Source organism: Nannospalax galili, unplaced genomic scaffold, assembly GCF_000622305.1.
Source record: "Nannospalax galili isolate Female #2095 unplaced genomic scaffold, S.galili_v1.0 scaffold278, whole genome shotgun sequence".
Lineage (NCBI taxonomy): Eukaryota > Metazoa > Chordata > Mammalia > Rodentia > Spalacidae > Nannospalax > Nannospalax galili.
The window spans coordinates 5,906,522-5,931,917 of NW_008347536.1; the positions used below are offsets into that span (position 1 = coordinate 5,906,522).

At 39.8% G+C, this 25,396-nt stretch overlaps 1 protein-coding gene across 14 annotated transcripts in view; it reads left to right on the forward strand.

The window, feature by feature from the left end:
- The window catches only part of Dlg2 (discs large MAGUK scaffold protein 2), a 2,328,307-nt gene that overhangs the window by 2,246,243 nt on the left and 56,668 nt on the right, over positions 1-25,396 (forward strand). For all 14 annotated transcript variants that reach the window (XM_008844185.2, XM_029568893.1, XM_008844178.2 and 11 more), the window contains 2 exons: positions 3,258-3,434; positions 17,677-17,752. In XM_008844185.2, coding sequence (XP_008842407.2) covers positions 3,258-3,434; positions 17,677-17,752 — 253 coding nt within the window. The remainder of the gene's footprint in view (positions 1-3,257; positions 3,435-17,676; positions 17,753-25,396) is intronic.

Here is a 25,396-nt window from a genome sequence, read left to right on the forward strand (position 1 = left end):
TTTTTGATACAGGGTCTCCCTATAGCCCCAGCTGGCCTGGAACTCACTATGTAGACCAGGCTGGCCTTACAAAGATCCACCTGCCTCTGCCTCCCAGGTGCTGGGATTAAAGACACGCACCACCTCGCCTGGCCTATATTTGTTTAAATTTAATTCTCAGGGCTGGTGAGATGGCTCAGTGGTTAAGAGCACTGACTCCTCTGGCAGAGGACCTGGGATCAGTTCCCAGCACCCACGTGGCAGTTAACAATTGTCCATAACTGCTGTTCCAGGGAATCCGATACCTTCTTCTGACCTCTGTGGGCATTGCACGACACAGGTGCACTTACACACATGCAGGCAATACACTCATAAAATACAAATAACAAACTATTTTTAAAAAATAAATAAATTTAATTCTCACCTCAACTCTTAAAAGTGATTGGTGTTCTTTTACAATTAAAAAAAAGAACTTAAGACCCAGAGAAGCAAAATTGCCTGCTCAAGGAAACATAGGCAGTCTAACCCTAGAGATAACTCGTGACTACCACATGAAGGCTTCTTTCTCTCCCTCCCTCTCTCCTTCTCCCTCTCTCTCTCCCCTTTCTCCCTCCCTCCCCCCCTCTCCCTCCCTCTCTCCCTCCTCCCCTCTCTCTCCCCCTCCCTCCCTCCCTCTCTCTCTCTCTCTTTCACTGCAAAGTAAAATGCCCCTGAATGTGCATGTGGGAGTAGGCAGCCCTCCTTGTATATTCATTCTCCCAACACTTGTACACGTGACCTGGGGCAGGTCCCTTAATTTCCTGAGATTCCTTTTCTTGTGTTTAAAATAAGACATGGTTCAGCACAGTCAAGCTCAGGACTAATTTTTTTTTAACAACATTTTTTTTTTTTTTGTCTTTTTGAGACAGGGTCTCCCTGTAGCCCCAGCTGTGCTGGAACTCACTATGTAGACCAGACTGGCCTTGAACTCACAGAGCTCTGCCTGCCTCAGCCTCCTGAGTGCTGGGATTAAAGGTGTGCACCACCACAGCTGGCTACAACAATTGTTTAACAGCAAAATCGCAAAGAGAAAGGACCAATAGAGAAAGTATGCAGGGAATGAAGCACAAGCTTAGAAGTCCTTTCTCAGAGGCTCACGGGACAGCCTCTTACCTCTAGCACCTACTTGTGACAACCACTTAGTGTTGTCTGCCAGGGAAGATCATTGGAGACTCAGGCTGGAGGGTTTGTTCTTGGGACTGGTCCCATAGGCAGCTCTGCCTGGAAGCTATTATTCCACACTTATTTTCAGCCTCAGTGATATTGGTACAAATTAGACACAATACTCTGTCCAAAACTAGTGAGAACTCTTACAAAAATCTAAGTTCAGTTAATAGACAATTAAAGGGACATCCTTGCAATGGGCCTTTTTAAGGACAATTGCTTCAGGCCAGATACATTAACTTTCCTTATTTCCACCAAGGGCAATCAACAAACAGAGATGGGAAAAGTAGTTGATACTTACTGTTAGTCACTGTGTGCCAGGCACTGGAGTAGGTGCTTTGTAACTATTGCCTTATCTGACATTTCACCCACATAGTAGTATATCATATACAAGGAGCAGAAGCCTATGGGAGATTCAACAGCTTGCCCAGGTAACAGCTGTATGACTATTAAGGCAGAGTGGTTCATGGCTCAAGTAGTGTGGCCCCTGAGTCAATATCTTTACCACTGTGCTTCCTATTGTACACAGCACCTGCCTTAGGCTGGGTGTTGCTGTGTTATTTCTGGTATGGGAATATTAGCAGTCGGAATAATTTTTTGTCCAAAAAGCATATGGCTCCGAAATGTTAATTGATTTATGTCACAGCCCAAGAATTGCTAGCCGCAGGCATGTGCTCTGTCCTTCCCCACCCCCACCCCCCTTTTATGGGATGTGCTTTGTATAAGCCTTTGACAGGAAGATGCGGATGGTCAAAAATGAAAAAAAATTATTATGAGCACTTAGACCAAAAAAAAAAAATCTGAATTTCTTCAGTGAAGGGTGCCAGAAATGGCCATATTGTAAACAATTCAGCATCTGTAACATTTAAGAGTTAAATGCTGTCTTCAGCCCTTTGTGGTTACCATGACAGCAGATGTGACATTTCTTTGACAGAGGCAGGAGGAAAAAAAAGGGAGGAAGGAAAAGAACCAGAGTTGACCTTCAGTGATTTTTAGAAAAATCTATTCTCCAAATCTAGCTTGTTTGTTTTACATGCATAGAGGCTACAGTCTAAAGACAGCCTTGGAGTGGAATTAAAGGACCTCACAGGGGAGGTGGTAGAATCTACTTCTGGGAAATCGTGGACTGTGTGATGATAGGCTTTAAGAGTAATGGGGGGGTGAATTTAGCAAGAAGTAAGCAGTCTACTTGCAATAAATTGTCACATCCTCTGATGACAGCTGGAATTCTCCATTTTGGCTCTGTTTCCTACTCCAGTGCCATGCCAGTCACAGAAACCACAGTGCATCAGCCTTGGCAAAGACTTGGCAGGTGCTCTTTCATAGGGAAACATGACTGAGAGCAAGAATTAGAATTCAGAGAGAATTTGATGATGCGGTAAGCCTGGATTTTATGGCAGTTAGAATAGTTACAATGTTCAAATGATTTTGATCTGTCTACACATATACATATAAACAGATTTTTTTTTTATTTTCTGACTTCTAAGCATTTTTTCATTACAGTAAACCCTTCGACTGTCCAGTATCAGTGATAACTCAATATTTCATTGTCTGAGGAGCCACAGTCGCTGTGGGTAGATATTTTACATTTGCACCATTTCTCTCGATTGTAAAGGAAAGAGTTCTGTAAACGGTCATATCCTGGAGAGTGTAGTTATCGCACAGAATGACATCTTAAGAAAGACAGCCACGTATTTCTTCATTTTGTTTCTTTTTAATATGTAAAATCTTATTGTAATGGGATGAAAACACACCTCAATTAGGTAATATACTCAGTGTCTTCTCTTCCAATACCACCTTGTTACCTGTAATGGTTTCAAGAAAGAAAAATAGAAGCAGACCCTAGTTTTAAGGAACTATAAGTCACCCTTGCAACGAGCTAAGGAAAGCAAGAAGTAGCCTCACTTTGTGACCAGAATTATGACAACTATGTACCAGAATCCAGGAAGCCATGATGGGAAAAGGTATCAAATAAGTGAAGGGTTCTCAGGTCAAGGGTGCAAGTTCAAAAGCATGAATTTAAATCTGTGGCATCAGAGTTTCCTAACCAAACTGTCTTTTGTCCTTTCTTTCAGAGCCATGTTTGACTATGACAAGAGCAAGGACAGTGGTCTGCCGAGCCAAGGACTTAGTTTTAAATATGGAGACATTCTCCATGTTATTAACGCCTCCGATGATGAGTGGTGGCAAGCCAGAAGAGTCACACTGGATGGGGACAGTGAGGAGATGGGTGTCATTCCCAGCAAGCGGAGGTAAGAATGCCTGCTATACATTTGAGTGCAAATGAGTCAGCTATCTAGAGAGTGGAAATGCAGATGAGGGGAGAAATAAGATGGGGGACCTGTTTACAGAATGACTATTAAGTGTGATGTGCAATCTACAGGAAAATTATCAGTGATGACCGGTGACACAAAGAAAACATTCTCATTCTCTGCATATTAGGATTTTACCAAAATTAGTGAGTGTGACAAGGCATACAGGAAAAAGGGAGAGCGTACATGATCCTGAAATGTCTCTCGGCAGCATGTGTGCTTATGAGTGTGTCTACATGCCAATTCTCTAACACAGCGCACTGGTTCACACAGATGAACATTTACCAATGAATTCACAGAAAGGCCAAGCATAGAAAGCAAGTTATTGGGGCTGGAGAGATGACTGAGTAGTTAAGAGCACTGGCTGCTCTTGCAGAGGACCCGGGTTCAAATCCCAACACCCACATGGTAGCTAACAACTGTCCATAACTCCAGTTCTAGGGGATCTGACACCCTCCTCTGTCCTCCATAGGCACTGCACAACAAAGATGCACTGACATACATGCAGGCATCATGCATGCACAAAATAAAAAATTAATAAATTTATTATATAAATGAAATTTTTTTTAAAAAAAGGAAAGCAATTTACTAAGCTAAGGGCCAGATACTTGAGATATAGAGCTGGTGAGATTTATAAACTGAGCAAGCAGTATGTTTACAGTTTTAGTTAGTCCTCTTCCCCATCCCACGGTTCCCTTTAGTCACTCAGATATTCAGTGTATTGTTTTGCTTTGTTTTGGTTTGGTTTTTTTTTTAAAGCAGGGTCTCACTATGTAGCCCTGGCTGACCTGAAACTTGCTATACAGACTAGGCTGTTCTCAAACTCACAATGATCCACCCACCTCTGCCTCCAGAGTATTGAGATTAAAGGTACACAGCATTACACCCAGCCTTAGGTCTGTGTATTTCTTAAGCATAGCAGGTTCTTCTCTTCCAAATGCTTTTTCAGCTCTGCTTTTGAAAGGCAGAAATAGTTCTCAGACCAGTCAATTCCTCCATTTAATCACCACTGCCAGGAACTTTCCTTCTCATGAATGCCCTTCTGGCACAAAACATTATCTAAGAAACAGAAAGTGACTGTCTTAGATCAAGACAGTCAACATTATGGCATGGATTTGGGAAGGGTACCAGAGCCCCACCTCCATCTGTGTTGCTATTCACAGATGGGGAGGGAGAGTTTTTTCATCAGGGGTATCGTCCTGATTAGTTGATCATGCTCCAATGGATGGTCCCACACCCATTTCTCTATGTGGAACGCTAACTGAATTCAGTGGTCCAGTGGTCTAGTGGTCATTGTTTTAAAAAAGAAAAGAAAAGGGGGGAAAAAAAGAAGTTAGGGGGCTGGAGAAATGGCTCAGAGGTTAAGAACCCCAGCTGTTCTTGCAGAGGACCTGGGTTTGATTCCCAGTACCCACATGGCAGCTAACAACCATCTATAACTCCAATTCCAGGGGATCTGATACTCTCTCCTGACCTCCATGGGAATGCAGGACATAGGTGTACCTGCCTTCATGCAAGAAATACACATAAAATAAAAATAATAAATAAAAAGAATTTTAATAGAAATTAGGAGGGAGGTGGTGGTGGTAGTGGGGAGTCCAAGAGGAATTAGCAGGGAAGACTAGGGGCTAAACATAACTGAAATACATTGCATGCATGTACTAAATTCTCAAAAATAATAAATATTGTATTAAAAATTAAATTGTAAGCTGGGCATGGTGGCATGCGCCTGTAGTCCCAGCACTTGGGAGGCAGAGGCAGGCATATCTCTGTGAGTTCAAGACCAGCCTGGACTACATAGTGAATTCCAGGACATCTGGGGCTACAGGGAGACCCTGCTTCAAAAAGACAAAAAAAAAAAAAAAAAAAAAAAAATTAATTGTAAAAAAGAATTGACTCTATCCTAGAAATATGATGTGGAACAGTATCAGGCAGGAAGCACCCTTGCTCCAAGCAGTAATCCACTTTTCCCAAGCTGCAGGTTCCTCAAAGGGCTCTTCTCATCATTACATTTCCCAAATGCAAAATGCTTTGTAAAAATCTCCTCCATGAAGCTGCATGTTCAAGTGCAGCCACACACAAATACAGTGACTGAGCTAATACAAAGTGAATGAAAACATGTAATGACACCCCAAGAACAGCTAACTGGGTGGGACCTCTACACCCCAGAGAAGATGCTCTCTGCCATTCTCTGCCTGTGGTCACACAGTCTAGGGAGCCACAGCATCCACTGCTCCCAGCTATTCTATCCCCTTCACAGGGAGGAGCCTGTGGAGTGGCTGAAATCCCAGAGCCTTCCATCCTCAGGCCCCACCTAGGGATCTACCATGAGCAATAAGTAGCTCTCTAGGTCTCTTTCAACCTCTGGTCTTAAGTGAGTGAACCATAGCTTTTCTGTTTTCTAAGAAGTTATATAGTCAAAGAAGTGGTCCTTTTCCCCCCTTATTTAATGTCTATTTTGTTGAGAAGTTCCTATACGAATTTGATGTGCATGATCAAATCCACCCCCCACTCTCACCTCCAACTGTCCCCATTCCTCACCCCCATTTCTCCCTCCCAGCTTTGTGTATGTTTTTTATTCTTTTTAACCTACTAAGCTCATGTAGTGTCAAGTTGTGGTTCTTAACACTTGTTTATGTTATGTGTTTGTGCATTTTCATGGGGAAAAAATGCCAAGACACATATGTCATGGGTTGGTCCAATTTGCTTCATCGGTACTGTTTTAAGGAGCTGTTCTTGGGAAGGAAGAGGCATCTTGTCTCATCAGCCTCATGGACAGAAACTGAGTAAAGAGGAAAAAAATCTATGTCAGAAATCGATTTTAAGCTCATTTGAAAGAATTGCTTCTTTTTCTTGAAATTGCCTACAGATGCTGAGGACTACCTGGGAAGACATAACAAGGATTCAAACTTTAGATAAGAGAGTTGAGCTGTGTGATTTTTCAGGTGCTTTCCAACCTGTGGTTCTGTGATTCTAAACAATTGTGTCAATAGCCCTTTATTTGTTCAAGTGCCCATCATCTCCCCTCAAGGAACAGCCATCTCTGAAACCATTTTCTACCTGCTGGTTGTATTTCATATTTTAAAAGAACCCATCTTAGCAGCTGTACCGCAACCAGCCTGGGTTGGCTCAGTTCCCACAATATTCATATTTTGCACTCTGTTACATAAGAAGTCCAGAAATCCCATTTCACAATTATATACTAATTTTATATAAAATTAATTTATTTGTATTTATTTTATGTAAAATTTATGTCCATGAATTACTTTCAAAATTTCTTAGAACTTTGTCAAAAATTTTTTTTATTTTATGTATTTATAAAACTAATACTTCCCAACTATACAAAAATAGGGAATTTTAGAAAAATGTAAGGAACAAAGTAAAAATCACAATGATCCTACCCCATAAAGAATTGTCATATATTAATTATCAGGCCATTTAAAATCTAAATAAGAGCTGGAGAGATGGCTCAGTGGTTAAGAGCTTGTATAGCTCTTGCAGAGAACCTGAGTTTGATAGATCAATTCCCATCCACGTCAGACAGCGCACAACCACCTGTAACTCATTCCAGGGGGATCTGGCCCTCTGGCCTCCTCAGGCACCTGCACTCACTTGCATAGCCTCACTCCCCGCCACACACATACACAAACACATAATATTTTTAAAACTTAAAGATCTAAAGAGAACTGTAAGTAAATTTATTAAACTGGTAGATTCTTCAAATCAATTCCTTTTTAACTGTTCCCTGAGCTCATCCAGTGGAGCAGGTCTGAAGGACTTCACAGGGACAGCAGCAGTGTGCGACTTTTTCCTTTGCAGCAGGTTTTTTTTTCCTTTGGATTATTCTATGTAATCAACCAATGAAACTGTAAGACAAATAAATATGAATGTCACTTTCTCTATTTTTCGATAGTGAATAAATTTATGTATAAAACATTTTTATGATATGTAAGACCTAGTTTTAAGTTCTTTATAGGTTTTGGGGGGGTTGTTGTTGTTGTTTGTTTGGTCTTTTTGAGACAGGGTCTGGCCTGGAACTCACTATGTAGACCAGGCTGGCCTCAAACTCACAGAGATCCACCTGCCTCTGCCTCTTCAGTGCTGGTATTAAAGGCATGTGTCACCACACCTGGCTCTTGCCCTTTGTAGTTTTAAACATATTTAAACCTCATTATAACCCTGTGAGTAAAAGGCTATTATTATGCCCACTGTATAAGTAAGGAAACTGAGGCACAAAGAGTTTATTAGTCTACTTGAAATTGCCCACCTAGTAAGTGGCAAGCTGGGATTTGAATTCAGGCTACAGAATTGCTATTAATTCACATGGCCTTGCCTCACAAAGGCACAGTAATAAGAGCTGGTAAGATTCAGTTTAGCCTGCATTACAGGATCAGTCTGGATCCAGGCATTCATGAGACCAGCATGTAACTGTGGCAGCTACTCTGTGACTGGAACAGTGAAGGCTCCATTATGGATTCCAAGAGAAGAGAAAGGACAGTAGACTGAAGAATGAATTCCTTCTCATAATAGCACTGACCATATGTTATAAACTTTGTAGTTGCTATAACTGAGTATCATTGACTGGATTACTTATAAAGTATATAGGTTTATTTAGCTTATGTTTCTGGAGGCTGAAGAGTCCAGTTGGAGGGACTAAGGCTGTACCTATGAGTATTCGACAGGATGCTGTGGCTTTACAGGGCATCCCATGATAAGAGGAAAACATAAAGTTAGACCCAAATTGGCTTTTCTAATAGACTCACTGCCATGATAGCCCATTAGCCCACTAATGTGTTAATGCCTAAACAGATTGATCCATTCATGAGAGCAGGACACTCACAGCAGAGTCACCCCTGAAGCCCCCACCTGCTCCACTTCTTAATACCTCACGATGGTGATTAAATTTCAACATGAGTTACGGTGAGAATATTAGCTATCGCACTATGTATTATGCCAGATGCTTTCAAATATATGATTTCAATTCATTCTTCACAGAAGCCTCAAAGGGAAATTGGAGATCAGAGAAGTTAAGTAACTTGCCCTAGAATACATTGCCAGGCAGTGGCTGGACCCAACTCTTTCTGGTAGCAAGGTTAAATGGCTTCCTACTCTATCAAGAACATTGCTCTAAGATACTTTCCATTTGTGGAAATGGAATATCAGAGAATCCAAGCAGCCTGCCAAAATCACACTGACAGCAAGGCTACCAAGATTTGAACACACACCCTTCCTTTACCTTTATAAGCAACCCTAAAGTTCTGTTCTCTTCTCAGCTCTATAGCTCTCAAGCCCTAGACCTTATATTAATTACTCTTGTCATCCTTACAACAAAAGTTTGACCATAATAACTTAAGGAAGAAGAAGCTCATTTTGGCTCACAGTGTAAGGGGATATGGTTCATCATAGTGATAAAGGTTTGACAGTGGCTCTGTGGCTATAGGAACATGAGACAACTGCTATTCACATCTAGATGGAATCAGGAGACAGAGAGAGAACTCTGGCAGGATCAAAGCTGGGCTACAACCCATAAGTTCTGCCCCTGTAGCCCCAAGTCTGGAACTATGCTTCATATCCAGAAGATTCCACAACCTTCCAAAACAGCACTGCCAACTAGAGATCAAGTGTTCTAATAAATGAACCTATGGGACATTTCACATTTGAACCGTAACAGACCCACTTAGGTCCTCAGAGAGAAATCAGAGCCTCTGTCTTACCTGGTTGAGTTGACCACAGCAATTAGGACCTGAAGCAGGTATTCCCTCCCATTTATAAGGTGAGGAAATAGGGAATGGTGGTGTAAATGATTTTAGTGACAGTGTTATCACCATTTTATGTGCTGAGTTCTAACTCTATCAGACCCTCTGCTAAACATTCATCTTACATGATTTTATTTAATATCCACTGTCATTTTCCAAAGTCTCTGCTACTATTTTTCATTTGCCAACATGAAAATCAGTCCTAAAAGTCTGAATGACTGTTCGAAGTAAAAGATATCAGCAAGTAGAGGCAGCATTCCAGGCTCCGTGAGTTCAGAATCTGGACTCTTAACATAGAATGTTTTCTGAGATTACATAGGTTATTAGTGGTCAAATCAGGATTTGTCCCCCATTCTCTGAAGCAAAGTCATCATCTACTGTTTCTTGAATATAGCCTGTTTCTAGCAGCAAGCCTGTGGCCACTAAGGTTGATAGATCGCATTTCAACTTTCCCTCCAGTAGGGCCTGAGGAACACAGGCGGAGGTGCTTCCAGGAATGAAGCATGTTACCATTGTCCAGTCAGAGTTCCAAGTTTGACCTAATTACATGCTTGGCTAGAACCTGAAAATACCAGATGGGAGGTGGGAAGAAAAGCAAGGGAGACAGTTGGGTTTGTTAAACCGTAGCCATTTGATGCTACTCGGATATCCTAGGTATCCAAATTGATTTCTCAAATTCTGCCATCCAGTTGTGTTTCTAGTATTTTTGTCAGCAACAAGACTAGGCTCGGAAGGATTATTTCTGTTTAAACAATTTAATTAATTGTGTGAGTCTAAGTATGAGAGGGAAATTACACAATTGTTTCATTGCTGTGGAGACTTTACATACAGGTCCCACCATTTCCTTAAGCAAAAGGCCTTAATGTCCATTTCATCTATCAGAGTTAGAGTTGGTAAAATCAGAGAGGATGATGCTGTACTTTAACCTAGACTCTTACTAAAAGAAAAGGTTATGAAATAATGAACAACTTTTTTTTAAAGAAAATACTGGTTATGCCACAAGTCACTCAAAAATCCTTAAGCTTCAGTTTTCAAGGACAGTCAAGACCTAGTAGCCTGGAGAGTTCATCCATTCATTCACTCATTCAGCAAAGATTCACAAAGCTTCGACTATGTGCCCAGCTCCCTGTTAAGCCCTAAATCACTGTATGGGTTATGAATAAAATGGGTTAAGTGCTGAGTGTAGCTTCTAATTCTTAGTGTGCACTCAAATCATGACTATTTTCAGTTTTCAATTTTTTTATCCTAGAATATTTTTATTATTAAAGAGAGGCAACTTTTAACATATTTTTCCAGCAATAACTTGAAACAGGTTATATATATATATATATACATACACACACATATATATACACACACATATATATACACACATATATATACACACATACACATATATACACACACATATATATATACACACACACATATACACACACACACATATATATACACACACACAATGAAGTTTAAGTGGGGAAAATAGGAATAAGAAATCAGAAACCAAAGGATTTGCCAACATGGGGGCAACTTTGGTGGAATAATGGGTTTTCATTAGCTCCGTTTTTTGTTTGTTTTTGTTTGTTTGTTTGTTTTTGTTTTTTGTTTAATCCTAATGAGTTTATTGGGCTTGCTAACAGAGCATAGGATGGGTTTTTTGTTTTTTGTTTTTTTTTTTAACAGAAGAGTGGGCACTCCATTTACGGCAGTGCTGGAAAGTCCACACTCAAATATAGATCCTGTGACTTCCAGACAGCCACACATGCAGCTAAAGTTGATTGATTAAGTGGGAGGGGTAACTGGCTTCCCCCTATTTATTAAGAATTTCATACATGAGTACTGTATTTATATCATTTCTACCTCTTCTTCTGCCCCCAACTCCTCCCATGTCCCCCCATTACCTACCAATTTCTTGTCTTCTTTGATTATTGATACACACATGCACACACACGCACACTGAGTACATTTAGCGGCACTCCTGTGTTCATGTTTTTAGAGCTAACCACTTAGGATTAGTTAACCTATCAGGGAGGGAGCTCATCTCTGTAGAGCACCAATTTCTCCCTACCTCAGCATCCACTGATTGCCTCTAGCTCTTCATCTACTGGTGGGACCTTGTGAAATTCCCCTAATCCACACTGGCATGTCAGCTGGTGCTGTCATTGTGCTGGTCTTGTTTAGTCGACCATATTTTGGAAATTTCATAGGTTCAGCCTTCCCTATCATGCCCAGAAAATACTATGTAGCGGCAGGCATCTGGTCCTGTGGTTCTTACAATCTTTCTGCCCTCTCTGCACTGATGTTCCCTTAGTCTTAGGTGTCGGGGTTACACTGTCGATATATCATTTGGGGATAGGTATCACACGATCCCATATTCTTTGCATTTTGATCAGTTATGGAACTCCGTCCCCATATGTTGCAAAACAAACTTCTTTGATGAGTAATGAGAACTATGCTTATCTGTAAATATAAGAATTAGTATTTCGAATATAGTAAGAAATTACATTAGTTTAGGAAAATGACAATAGTAGATTCTCCTCTAGGGTTTATGAACAATCCAATCATGTGTACCTGCTATGTTTACAATACCCTCCATGGAGTCCCTCCTATTGAGTGGGACTTAAGTCCAATTAAGCAGCTGTTGATGATTCCCAAGATAAAAGTGCCATTATTGTACCAATAAAGATATTTTGCTGGGCCTGTTATTGTTGTGGTTCATAGGATTTACAGCTGGGTAGGATCATTGATTAGTTTTCTCCCTTGGCAGCTTACATAGAACTTTCCCATACTACAAGAGCTAGTCTCCAGGAAGGAGGCTTCCAGATCAGTTCTAGCTTAATTTTTCCAAGCCCTGTGCCTATAGTGTATGGTGGCTATGGCAATAGCCTATACTATTTTAGGAGTCTCTTAGACTACCCAGACTAACAGTTCCAAGGAAGTTTTCTCTTGCCTGGCACTGAGATCATTTTCGGATAACATTCAGCTCATATTCACATATATGTATGTGTTAAGCCAATTTATGAAATAATACATTTCCCTATGGTTTTTCATACAACCTTAGTATTATTTTTCTTCTGGCAATTTATCAAAGAACTCAACCAAACCCATTTTATTGGCTTTAAAACTATCTATCCCTGGGCTGGAGAGATGGCTCAGCGGTTAAGAACACTGACCGCTCTTGCAGAGAACCTGGGTTCGATTCCCAGCACCCACATGGCAGCTAACAACCGTCTGTAACTCTAGTTCCAGGGGACCCAACACCCTCTTCTGACCTCTGTGGGCATTGCACGACATGGGTGGCTTACATACATGCAGGTAATACACATGCACATAAAATGCAAATAAATAAATGAAAATATAGAAAATAAATAATTTTATTAAGCAAAAAAACTATGTATCTTCCATCCAAAAATTTCATGTTTGTTGATAATTTCCACTGGGTAAAGTGAGCAAGACAGATCTTTGAGTTCTGTTCCACCTCATGGCTGTGGGCAAACACTGAAGTCAGCTGTGAGAAGGGTGCAAGTATAGACTGTTTCTATCACCTTCTAGTCTGGCAAGTGTCAAGTCTCAACGCTTACAGCCACAAAACAGGGATGACAAGACTTGCATTGCGGAGAACCAAATAAGATGATGTAAATAAGAAAGAAATCAATTCATAATTGCATATTAAAATTTCAGCTGTCATCTGTATTATCATTAATGATGATATTTCCCATCCAAACAAGAAGCAAAATTTTCCAACATTCATGAATGAACCAAATGAAAGTTGCCTTAATAAGCCCTCATAATTTTCTCTTTCTGTTACCTTTTTGAAGATTAATAAACCATAGTAAAATGTTAGATAAGTGTGTTTATATTTATATATATATATATCTGACAGTATTCTCTGCAAACTCTCTAAGGTTTAAGTGACAAACTACCAAAACTGGCCTAATAAGGACCTTTCCTGAGAACACTGAAAAGACAAACAGAAATCTATAAAAAAAAAAAAAAAAAAAGTTGAATATTCTGCCAAAGTAATTCTTATGTTAGAATGCTGAGCCTTGTGTTACAAATGCTTAAGGCCTATGTAAATTATGTGGATTTATGCAGAATTTATTTGCATACTCTGATCAAATAACTGTGTTCTCCACAAGCTACAGTCATTTTGACAGCTTGAGATGAAGTAGTGGTTCCCATTATTAGCCTAATTAATGCAACAGAGCCAGAATAAAGTTAAGGCTTTAACAGCAGTTTTAGGAGAATTCAAAGTGGTGAATATGCATTATCATTTGCACTTGAACTAGAGGGGAGAAGAGCTGATGAAGCTCTGGGCTGGCCCCTTCTCAGTCAACCTCTCCCTCCACGCCGCAGCTTATTGTACCAGAAGTCTTGCTGTTATGTGTTGGATGCAATGCATATTTCTCAACGCATATTTCTCTCAGTGGGTTATGTTGCTTTAATATCAGAGGTTAGATGGAAAAGCTGTTTCTCTTCAGCTCCTTCCACTCATATATTCTTCTCTTACACTGAAATAAATACATTCTGAAACTTCACTCTGTAACTATAGAAACCCTGATCTTCACTGTGTTTCAGTTGGAAACACAAAAGAGCTCTCAGTAAAGAGCAGGCTGTTAATTACAGATCTATGAATAGCTTAGACTTCATAAGCCATTAAATTTCTATAGATTCAGGATTTTTTCTCTCTCACTCATTCTTTTCTTTCCTCAGAAAAGGAAAAGTGAAGTTAAAGCTAGTCACATTCAAACAAAGTCATATTAAAATAGTGTACTAAATACAATTTTTGTTTAACTACCAGCTTTTGAGGATCTGTTTTTTAATGTATCACTGAGTGATGGATGCACTTGTCCTTGAGAAGCATACCTTATATACACAATACAAAAATAAGTAAAAGCTAAGAAATTAAACTGTAACATTGGCACAGAGATAAAATTAAGTGCTATTGTGGCTAACAGGAAAGAAAAATAATGTTTAACTAGTGACTTGGAAAATTCAGGGAAATTCTAAGATTCTTCTTTTACATCCCTGGCTTCCAAATGGGCTCAAGTCAAATTTTATTTTTCTGGCGTGTCAAGCTTTCTCCTTTCCTCTTCTAATTATCATTTCCCACCATTCATTGCTACAGCCTAGATTATAGAAAGAGCTTTTAAATAGGCCCCCAGTCTCCTCTTTTTTCTTCCCTTCTCAGAATGGTCCTCTATCCGCACCAGTATCTTTTTCCTTAAATCTGCTTGAGGTGCTAGAGAAATGGCTCAGCAGTTAATAGTGATTGCTGCACTTGCAGAGAACCAGAGTTTAATTCCCCTTATCTACATTAGATGGCTCACAAGGGCCTGTAACTCCAACTCCAGAGGATCTGACACCCTCTTCTGGCTTCTACAGGCACCCATATACATGTGAACATATATACATGCTTACCTACACACATACACATAAATAAATCTTTTTAAATTGGTTGGATTTTATCACTTTCTTATTTTTAATTTTTAAAAACTTATGTGTACGAGTGTTTTGCCTGCATGTATATAAGTGTACCACACACATGCAATGCTCACAGAAGTCAGAAAAGTGAAGCAGATCCCCTGGAACTGGAGTTACTGAAAGTTATTGGCTGCCACATGCATGCTGTGAACCACACCCAGGTCTTCTGCAAGATCAGCCAGTGCCCTTAAACTCTGAGTCCTCTCTCTAGCCCCATTGTGGTGGTTTGAATGAGTGTCTCCCATAGGCTCCAAGCCTTTGGAAAATTGTCCCTTTTTGATGGCACTGTTTTGGGAGATTTTAGGAGGTGTGGCCTTGATGGTTGAAGCAGGTCACTGGGGATGGGCTTTGACAGTTCTTAAGCCTTGCCAGATTTCCAGTTGCCCTCTACTTCCTGTGTCTGCTTGAAGATGTGAATGTTCAGCTTCTGCTCCAGCCACCTCTGCCACCATGCTACCCCACTAGCCCCCATTATGACTCTTACCCCTCTGGAAGCATTAAACGAAATGAACTCTTCTTTCTATAAGCTGTTTTGGTTAAGGTGTTTTACCACAGTAACAAGAAAGTAACTTAACACAGAAATTTGTTCCAGAAGAGGGGTGTTGCTATGAAGAAACTGACCACATGGGTTTGGGAAGAATGTGAAAGAATTTGGAAGTTTAGACTAGAAAAGTGGTTAAATGTTATAAGCAGAGCTTAATTGGCTGGTCTCAAAGGAATCTGGAAGAAAGTAGCTCTGAGAACAATGTAGTTCCAGAAAGAAATAAGAACTTAATCACCACCTGGGATGTTTTGGCAAAGCATATAGCTGCCATCTGCCCACCGTCTAAGAACTTGCCTGAGACCAAGTTGAAAAGTAATAGGCTAATTCCTTCAGTGGAGGAAATTTCAAGACTACCTAACTTTGAATCAGTGGTATGGTTATTAATGGTAAATATTATGCAGATCTACAATGAAAAAGAATGTGTGGGGCAGAAAGAAATACAGAAAAAGAGCAGTAGGAAGATTATTGTTGGACCCAAGTCATGTGCTAAAGAAGACTCTCTTTGATAAGGAGATTAGAGCCATGAGGGAAAGGCCCACAGATCTGTAATTAAACAATGGGAAGAGTACCTTCAAGGCAAGACTGCACCCAGCTAAGCCTCCAACTTGTGAAACAAATGCTGGAGGGGTTTTCTACTCCTAGAAAACCACAGCATAGAAAATCTGGGTGAAGAAAATGTGGATGAAGAAAATTTGGTTTCTACTCCTAGAAAACCACAGTGTAGAAAATGTGGATGAAGCAGGCCTGGGTCCATCCCAGGCTGGCGGCCAAACTTGGCAGTGTCATTCATGTGATGTTGGCTTCAGATGCACGAAAAATGCAATGAAGGGGTCATTGGCCCTTTCTCCATGGTTTCAGAGAGTCAACAAGGCCAGGGAGCAAGAAGCAGGGGGTCCCTGCATAAAGAAGACACTGGCAGGACATTGCATGAGGCTGTGAAGGGGAAGCTTGGTTGGTAGTGGAGACCCTAAGATACTAGAGATACTAGAGTATCTCTAGAGTACTAGAGTAAGGGGCATCTGCCAAGGAGAGCTGCATACAGGGAGTGGTTCTAACCCAAGAGAGAGTTGTATGTTGCCTGCAGTAAAGCCGGAGGGGCTGAGCTATCTAAGCCCTTTGGAAATAAACTCCAAGAAGTTAGACATGGAGCTATTGGATTTGGTGTTTCCCTGCTCATTTCCAGTCTTGTTTTGGTCCCCCATTCTTCCCTTTTGGAATAGAAAAGTGTATTCAGTTCCATTTTATGTTAGAAGTATGCAATTTGTCTTTTGATTTTACAGGGTCTTGCAGTTAAGAGATTTCCTTGAGTATCAGAAGAGAGTTTGAATTCTGGACTTTTGGATAGTATGGAGACTGGTAGAGCCTACGGGGACTTCTGAAAGTGGACCAAATGCACCTTTGGATTTTATATGATCATGAGTCTATGGGGGCAAGGGAGTGGGATATAGTGATTTGAATGAGTGTCCCCCATAGACTCTAAGTATTTGGACATTTTGTCCCCAGTTGGTGATGCTGTTTTGGGAGGTTTTAGGGGGTGCAGCCATGCTGGAGGAAGCAGGTCCCCAGGGGAGGACTTTGAGAGTTCCTCAGCCTTCCCAGATTTCCAGTCATCCTCTGCTTTCTCTGCCTGCTTGAAGATGTGAGCTCTCAGTTTTCTGCTCCAACCCACTCTGCTGCCTTCCTTCCCCCACCATTATGGGCTCTTACCCTCTGGAACCATAAGCCAAATAAATTCTTCCTCCTATAAATTGCCTTGGTCAACACCCATCTCTCATTTTCTTGGATTATACCCTGTTACAATTTATGAGAATTCTTCAAGGACAAAACCCAAGCCCTGGAGGTGGCTTAATGCCTTTTCTTATGTGTTCACATGAATGTCCACATGTGTGCCCATTCATGTGGAGGCTAGAGAACAACCTCATGGATGTCAGGCACTGTAGATTTCTTGAAGGAACATTCAAGATTATATGTAATGTGTTTGATTACAGAATGAAGCTAAATGCAGTAATGAGTTCTTAAGGAAAAGGGGAGGAGGTGTTTGTCTCCACTACAAGTATTGGTGTTTATGGGCTCTGAGGTCTTGAAATAGGTTCTTATCAATTCATTTAAGCATCTAATTAACAATGTTTCCCTCTTTATTGGTTACTTCCAAATTCAATGACTAAGTACTAATACTAATACATATAAGTACATGTGACACAAAAATTTTAAGGGACATATTAAAAGCTTAAACACTTTTGACCAAGACATTTTATCCTTAACAGCGGAAGGAAAATGATTTAGAACACATTTACTTTTTGTTTGAGTTGTTAACAACAGGTAAAATGTTCTTTAACTAATAAGGAATTTAATCGTAAATGCCTTGTCACTTAATTGACTATTTTTGGCTTCTTATTAGGGTGGAAAGAAAGGAGCGTGCCCGATTGAAGACAGTGAAGTTCAATGCAAAACCTGGAGTGATTGATTCAAAAGGGGTAGGTACAAATTAACAGAAACATTAAGTTCTCTCGGTTGCTGTAGATTTAGTGATAAGTAACATTCAGCCTTTTAATAACAAAGAAACAATAGAGCCACTATACAGGAGAGCACTGTTACAAATGTACTGCAAGCAATAGTCATGTCATTTCTGATAAAGTGGGTCTATCATAAATATATTAAATGCTGGGGATAAAGCTAGTGATAAATATGTCATGTTAATGAAGATAGTATGTTGACTATAATGAAGAAAACAACAGAGTTTAGGTGTCTTCATTTCTTATTTTCATTTAAATTAATGTTCTAAAAGGTCATATTTCATAGAAGGTATCTGTTCATCTGAAAATATATCTAGTTTGACACACATTATAAAGTTAAGACTGTAATGGAAATGTAGATGTGATTCATTTAAGTGAATACGTAGATTGTTGTGACAGACATAGGAGAGAATTAACAAAATTAACACTCACCCATATGTGTCTTCTTAATAACAGTTTTAATGGCATATAATTCAAATATCATACAGATTATTTGCTTAAATTTAGAATTGTGCAGCCATCACTACCATCAGTTTTGGAGAATTCTATCACTTCATAAAGACATCCTGTAGAGATTAGCAATCATGTCCCACTTTCCCAGCCTCCCATCCCTACCCAACCTCAGTGAGTAATGTACTTTGTGTCTTTATAGATTTGTCTGCAAATATTTCATATAAGTGGAATATGGTCTTCATAGCTTCTATTTCCATGATGCATTATTGTTTCAAGTTGCATTTATGTTGTCAAATATATGCAAATAACTACTCATTTTTATTGTCATAAAATTCTGTTGTATGGACACACCACATTTAGTATATTCGTTCATCCATTGGCAGACATTTGTGTTGTTTCCAATTTTTAGCAATTATGGACAATGATACCATGAACATCTGTGTAGAAATTTTACTGTGGACATTATTTTTACTGAGTATATACCTCATAAAATCACCTCAGCAATATGATGCCTCTATACCTTAATACTTTGAGGAACTGCCACGTTTCCAGAGTGGTTGTAACATTTCATCTTTCCACCATCAGGGTATGTGTGTCTCAGCTTCTCCACATGCTCACCAACACTTGTTATCATCTGTTGATATGAAGTAGTATGTTATTGTGGTTTTGATTTATATTTCTTTAATCAATGCAGATGTTGAGCTTCTATTCATACGCTATTGGTGTATCTTCTGAGAAGTGTCTACGCAGATTCTTTGCCAATTTTTAAACTGAAATCATCATGTTATCATTGCTGGATCATGGGGGCTCTTCATATACTGTTTTTATTTTATTTTTCTGTGTGTCTGTGATGTATGAATGTGAGAGTATATGTAGAGGCCCAGGGTTCATGTTGGAAATCTTCTTCCATTAGTCTTCCACCTTATTCTTTCGAGACAGCATCTTTCATTCAAACCCAGAGCTCACCAACTTGCTCTGCAGATCTCCTGTCCCTGTCTTCTGAGGTTGGAATTATAGGCAAGCCACCACATCCACCCAGAATTTACTTGGGTTCTCCCCTGTCTTGCAGCCACTTTACCCACTGGGCCATCTCCCAAGCACTATACTCTATTTTTAAAATTATTTATCAAAAATTGCTTCCCAAGCTCTTTTCCATTTTCTGTGTTTTCTTTATGCTCTCTTGACAGTGTTCTTTGAGACACAAGTTTTAAATTTTGATTAACTCCAATTTGTCCATTTTTTTACTTCTTTTTTATGTAGTATCTAAGAAACCATTTTCTAATCTAAGGTTATAAAAGTTTTTGTCACATTTTCTTCTAAGAGTGTTATAGTTGTATCTCTTACGTTTAGGTGTTTAATCCATAGTTTTACTATATGGAAAGGCTCTGGGTTCTGTTTTATTTCTTTTCATATAAATTATTTGCTTAATTTCATTTTAGATTGTTCATGGCAAATGTATAGGAATATAGTTATTGTTTCATGTAGATCTTATATCCTATACTCTATGACCTCTGAAAATCCATTTATTAGCTTTGATAGTTTTTAATGGATTTCTTATATAGAAGATTATGCCATCTACAACAAGGGAATTTTGGCTTTTTTGCTCCAATTTGGATGACTTATATTTCCTTCATGCGTAAATGCCCATGCCTGAACTGCACATAAAATGTTGGATAGAAATGTGAAGGGCAACTATCTTTGTCTTACTCTTGATCTTAAAAGAGTTTAGTTTTTTACTCTCAGCCTTTAAAAAATCGATTTCTTGAAGAAGTAAGACTCATATCTTAATGTTGTGTTGTAAAATAATTCTAGTTTTTTACATCCTGGTCTCTTTTTCTTTGTGCTTTTTCCTTTCTTTTTCTTCCATAACAACTGTGGCTTGTGATGTGCCACAAGTTATGGTCAATAGGTGTCATGCTCGGCTTGAGTTGTCAACTTGACACACCTGGGAAAATTTTGAGAACCTTAACTGGGGAATTCCTCTATCGGACTGGTTTGTGGGCATGTCTGTAAGGCATTTTCTTGGTTGTGATGTGGGAGGGCCCAGCCCACTGTGGTTGGTGCCACCCCTGGGCAAGTGGTTCTGGGATCTATAAGAAAGCAGGCTGAACACAAGTCAGAGGAACAAGCCAGTAGGCAGAACTCTTCCATGGTCTGTACTTCAGTTTCAGTCTCCATGTTCCTACATTCAGTTCCTGCCCCATGTTCCCTCCATGTTGGATTGTGACCTGGAAGTTGTAAGCTGAAATAAGCCCTTTCCTCACCAAATTGTTTTTGGTCAGTATTTTATTACATCGATAGAAAGCAAACCAGGATGGAAACTGGTACCAGAGAGTAGGGCTATTGCTGTGAAGGACCTGACCATGTTGTTTTTGGTTGGATTGTGGGAGCATTTGAAACTTTGGATTAGAAAACTCATTAAGTACTCAGAGCTTAATGAGCTATTGCTGTGGAGCTTAGAACAGTTATTCTGAGAGAAATATGGTTAATGGAGGTCTGGCCTGTGACGTTTCAGAAGGAAACAAAGATGCTATCAGAGCAGTTTGTGTGATATATTTTGGATCAAGAATATGTGGAAGTGAAAGCTTTTGTGTTTTACTGAGACAGCTGATGCTCATTATCTGGGACCGAAAAATAAACTGTGATTTATAAGAGACTAGCATCACTGAGATGAAATCTTCTGAGAAGCATTTCCTTGGGGTCATCAAACAGAACCTGTAGTCCAGAGGGCACCAAAGCTACATCTTAAACTGGAAGCCAAACTTATATAAAAGTATCACATGTGGTACTGGTTTGGGCAAATTGAAGAAGTCGTGGAAAGAAGCTAAGACTTTGCATCATGAGAGACCAGAGAAGCCATTGATGAAGGTATAGCCTCATTTGTAGTAGAAACCCTATATCAAAGGAGTTATTAGGAGAATCTGAAGCTTGGCACCTTGTGAGGTCAGGAGAGGCTGTTGGTGAAGGTGGATTCTTAGTTGCAATGAAGGCCCTAGGATATAGTAGAGATGCTAGGACTGTGAAATGACCACTAAGGACAGAAGCAGACAGGTGTAGAGTGGAGCCACCCAAACCTACAAGACAAGTTGTGTGTGCTGTGGACAGCAGAGCTAGAAGTGGTGCTGCCCAAGTCCTTTGGAACCAGAAGCTCATGATAGAGTCCCAAATGTTCGACTTTAGGCTATACTGCTCAACTTTGGTTTTGATTATATATGCTCAGTTCTTTCCTCTGAAATAATTAGTTTTTAACTTGTTTTTTATTTTATAAGAGTCCACAGTTAAGAGGATTATTGAATTATTTTAATGAAACATTGGACTTTTTAAGTTTTTATTATTTTTATTTAATGTGTATGAGTGCATTGCTTGCATGTATGTGAGTGCACCTGTGTTGTGAAATGCCTGCAGAGGTCAGAAGAGGGCAACGGATCCTCTGGACCTGGAGTTATGGACAGTTGTAAGCTGCCATGTGGGTACTGGGAATGGAACCCAGGTCCTCTGCAAGAGCAGCCAGTGCTGTTAACTGCTGAACCATCTCTCCAGTCCCAAGAGACACCGAACTTTAAAGTGATAGGATTTTTGAGGACTGTGTGACTTTTAAAGTTGTATTATGTTTTATACTGTGAAATTAATGTGAGATCTTGCAGATAGACAAAGAAAGGAAAGGTTTAAAATGATGTGTTTGTGTATCAAGGTAGACACGGGTAGAATGTCATGGTTGGCTTGGGTTGTCAACTTGACACACCCAGGAAGAGGAAACCTCAGTTGGGGAATTTCCTCTATGGAACTAGCCTATGGGCATGTCTACAAGGCATTTTCTTGACTGTTGGGTGGTGTGGAAAGGCCCAGCCCACTGTGGTTTGTGCCACTCCTGGCCATATGGTCCTGAGTTGTATAAGAAAGCAGCCTGAGAACAGGCCAGTGGAGCAAGCCAGTAAGCAGTGTTCCTCCAGATTCCTGCCTTGACTTCTCAACTTCTCTCTGTGCTATGCTGTGCCCTGGGAATTGTAAACTGACACAAACACTGTCCTCCCCAAGTTTCTGTCATTTTTTTAAAAATGAAGGTCTGTGGCATCATGGCATACAGTCTTTTAAAATAAATTCCACTTTAATATAAGATGGAGGAATTTTCAGTGATTCTTGATGAGAACTTGAGAATAGATATCCTGTTTTTTTCTGTATAGTTGTTAAATATCAGAATTTATGCTATCTACCTGTGTCAGATACAGGCTTTAGACTTGTGCAATATACAGAGTATAATATTGACCTTTCTTCCCCAAAGTTGCAACATCAATGTGAGGCCAACTGTCTTTTTGGTAAAGCCAGAACATGCGTAGAACCCTCCTAAATTGTATGTGTTAAACAGCATTAGATGGTGACTAAAATGTTAACTCGAGAACTTGAATGGGCTTTTGAAGAAGAATATAAGAAGCGAGCCTAAGACTGAAAGTCAGAACAGCAGCCTATGTTCTGGTTTCAGTTCATTACTAAGTCACCAAGGTTTTTGGACCCTTCTAACCAAAATAAGAACTTAGAACTCTATCAAGGATATCTAATTTCATCTCATTTATAGAATGATATTGGTAGTTTTCCCTACAGTGTTAGGTTGAAAAGGATTTTCTGAGGTCATATATAACCTCAACAGAATAAAAAGTAATACTGATTAGTCATCTCATGTACAACCTTGGGAATTGTTCTCTGTTGACAGCATCTAGATTTAATGGTTTTCAAAGTGGCTTTCATTAATAATTTTCCATCAGATTTGCTCATGAATCAATTGTTAATAAAAGCAAAATTTTCCAGATTCCCATGAGAACAATATAAGAATGGAAATACTTATCAAAAAACAAGGCAGCTCTGAGTTAAGAGGAATAAGAATATGCTGAAGAAAGGCAACTGTCTCCAGCTAGGTGAATAATCAGGAAAGCTGCAGGAGGCGATGCCACTCACTTAGAATGAAGGCAGCGGCTACAGAATAAGTCCTTGAAACAGGCAATCGTGAGGCCTGGGATAAATTCAACATTGCACAGAGGAGGAAAATTGTTTGGAATGGGAAAGGATGGGATATCATGAAGAACCTTGTCATTACCCTTGTCACTTTTATTCTGTTGAGACATTTATAGAGCAGCAAAGTGTCCTGAGCATCTCAGAGTGAAAGTCATGGCCATTGCACTTGAAGAAACTGAGCATCAATTAGTATCGAGGCAGCCAGTAATAGAGCCTTCATAGTAGTATGTGCAAGAGCTGTGAGTCTTCAGATGAATGAGCACAGATGTAACCAGAGAACACTTCATAGAGCTCAGACTGTAACTAAACTATTGGTACTTGAGTCACTTTCTAGGATAAGCTATTGATTAAGCTAACATTGAGTCCTGCAAAGCACCAGGCATTGCCTAAGTTGCCTTGTGAGGCAATAAACAAATTAAAAATACAAGATCTCTCAGTGACCTCTTGAAGATAAATAGAGGCAAGCAGATAATGGAACAACACCATGGATCATCCCATAAGTTTAGCAAAATCAAGAGACTTGGCCTCAAGAAGATTAACTAACTTGTCTAGGATGACACTGTTAGTAAGCACAAGAGTCAGGTTTAAATTCATGTTGACAACATAACATCTATCTTCTCCATTTGCTTCACCCTTTGTATTAGTTTCTTTTCCTGTGGTTCTAAAAGAAGCAGCTTAAAGAAGAAAAGGCTTCTTTGGGCTCACAGTTTCAACATACATGCCATCTTGGCAGGGAACTCATGGTGGCAGAAGCATGAAGCAGCCGGTCACACAGTCAAGAAGAAGAGAGAGAAAATGAATTAATCCCAAAAGCTAAACTAATGTAAATAAGTCCTCACAAGTGTGCCTGAGGATTGTCACCTAGGTGATTCTAGATCCTGTCAGACAATTAACCATCACAAAAAGGGCAAAAGAAGGCTTGAAGGAGGTGGTGTTTGACCAGAGTCTTTAAGTTTGAATAGGAAAAAGTATAAACATGACAGTTGAAATTCCTGGGATGCAGGAGCAGGGTCAAGTGAGGCAGGTACAGTAGAGCGGGGAAGTAATGATTGATGGTAGCTCCAGCAAACGGGTCTGACAAGGAAGGTCAAAAACCTCGTAGAGAAGCTTGTATGACGTTTGGAACTTAAGGGCTTTGAGAGTAGGAACAGGCTTTCTCTCTACTTTGCACCTTCCAATTCTGTGTCTACATACACAAATTCTAGCCTGCCTTGACCCCTATGCTGCAAATGATCAGCCTCCTTGAGAGCCATCTCAGGGCCCCCAGTTTCAATGCAGCTTAGTCCCCCAGGAAATGTCTGTGAAGTTCCTTTTGAGTTTCACTCAAACTTTCCTTCATGGAAACTCAATGACCCTTTAACTTCTCTCATTGTTCTTATAACTTTTTTCCTTACTTTCCTACCCTGTCATTCTGTTATTTGTTGAGAGGTCTAAAATAATTGCAAAATTTGCTGGGCATGGTGACACATACCTTTAATTCCAGCACTTGGGAGGCAGAGGCAGGTGGATCTCTGTGAGTTCGAGGCTAGTCTGGTCTACAAAATGAGTTCCAGGCCAGCTGGGGCTACAGGGAGACCCTATCTCAAAAGAAAAAAAAAATTGCATAATCTTCAGAGAAGCTGTTCATTATTTTTTTAAAGGAATAATTATATGCTAATTTTTGTTATTGTTAAATTTTAAAATCCTATAATTGAAGAAGGGGCATAAATGTAGGAGACAGTATCAGGGGACTATCAATGTCCTCACTGTAAGTGTACTAGCAATGTGTAGAAACTTGTTCATATAGAACTGACCCTTTTGCACTGTAAATCTTTTCTAAAGTGTAAGGTAGAATGTAAATAACAGCTAGTCCTATTTATTTTCTGTCTGGGACATAATGGATATGATAGATGTTATGAAAAGTAGTAGGCAGCTGGGGAACTAGGTCTTCATGCTTGTGCAGCAAGCACTTTTCCAACTGAGCTGAGTGTCATCCCTAGAGCCCATATAAAAGGCTGCACATGATAGCAAGTGCTTGTAATGCCAGCCCTGGAGAGGAAGAGAGCAATGGGTCCTGGACACTTACTAGCCAGCCCAGCCTGCACAGCAAGCTCTGTGTCAAAAAGAGCTCCAGCATGCAGTGTGGATTGACCAGTCTTACGCCATTTT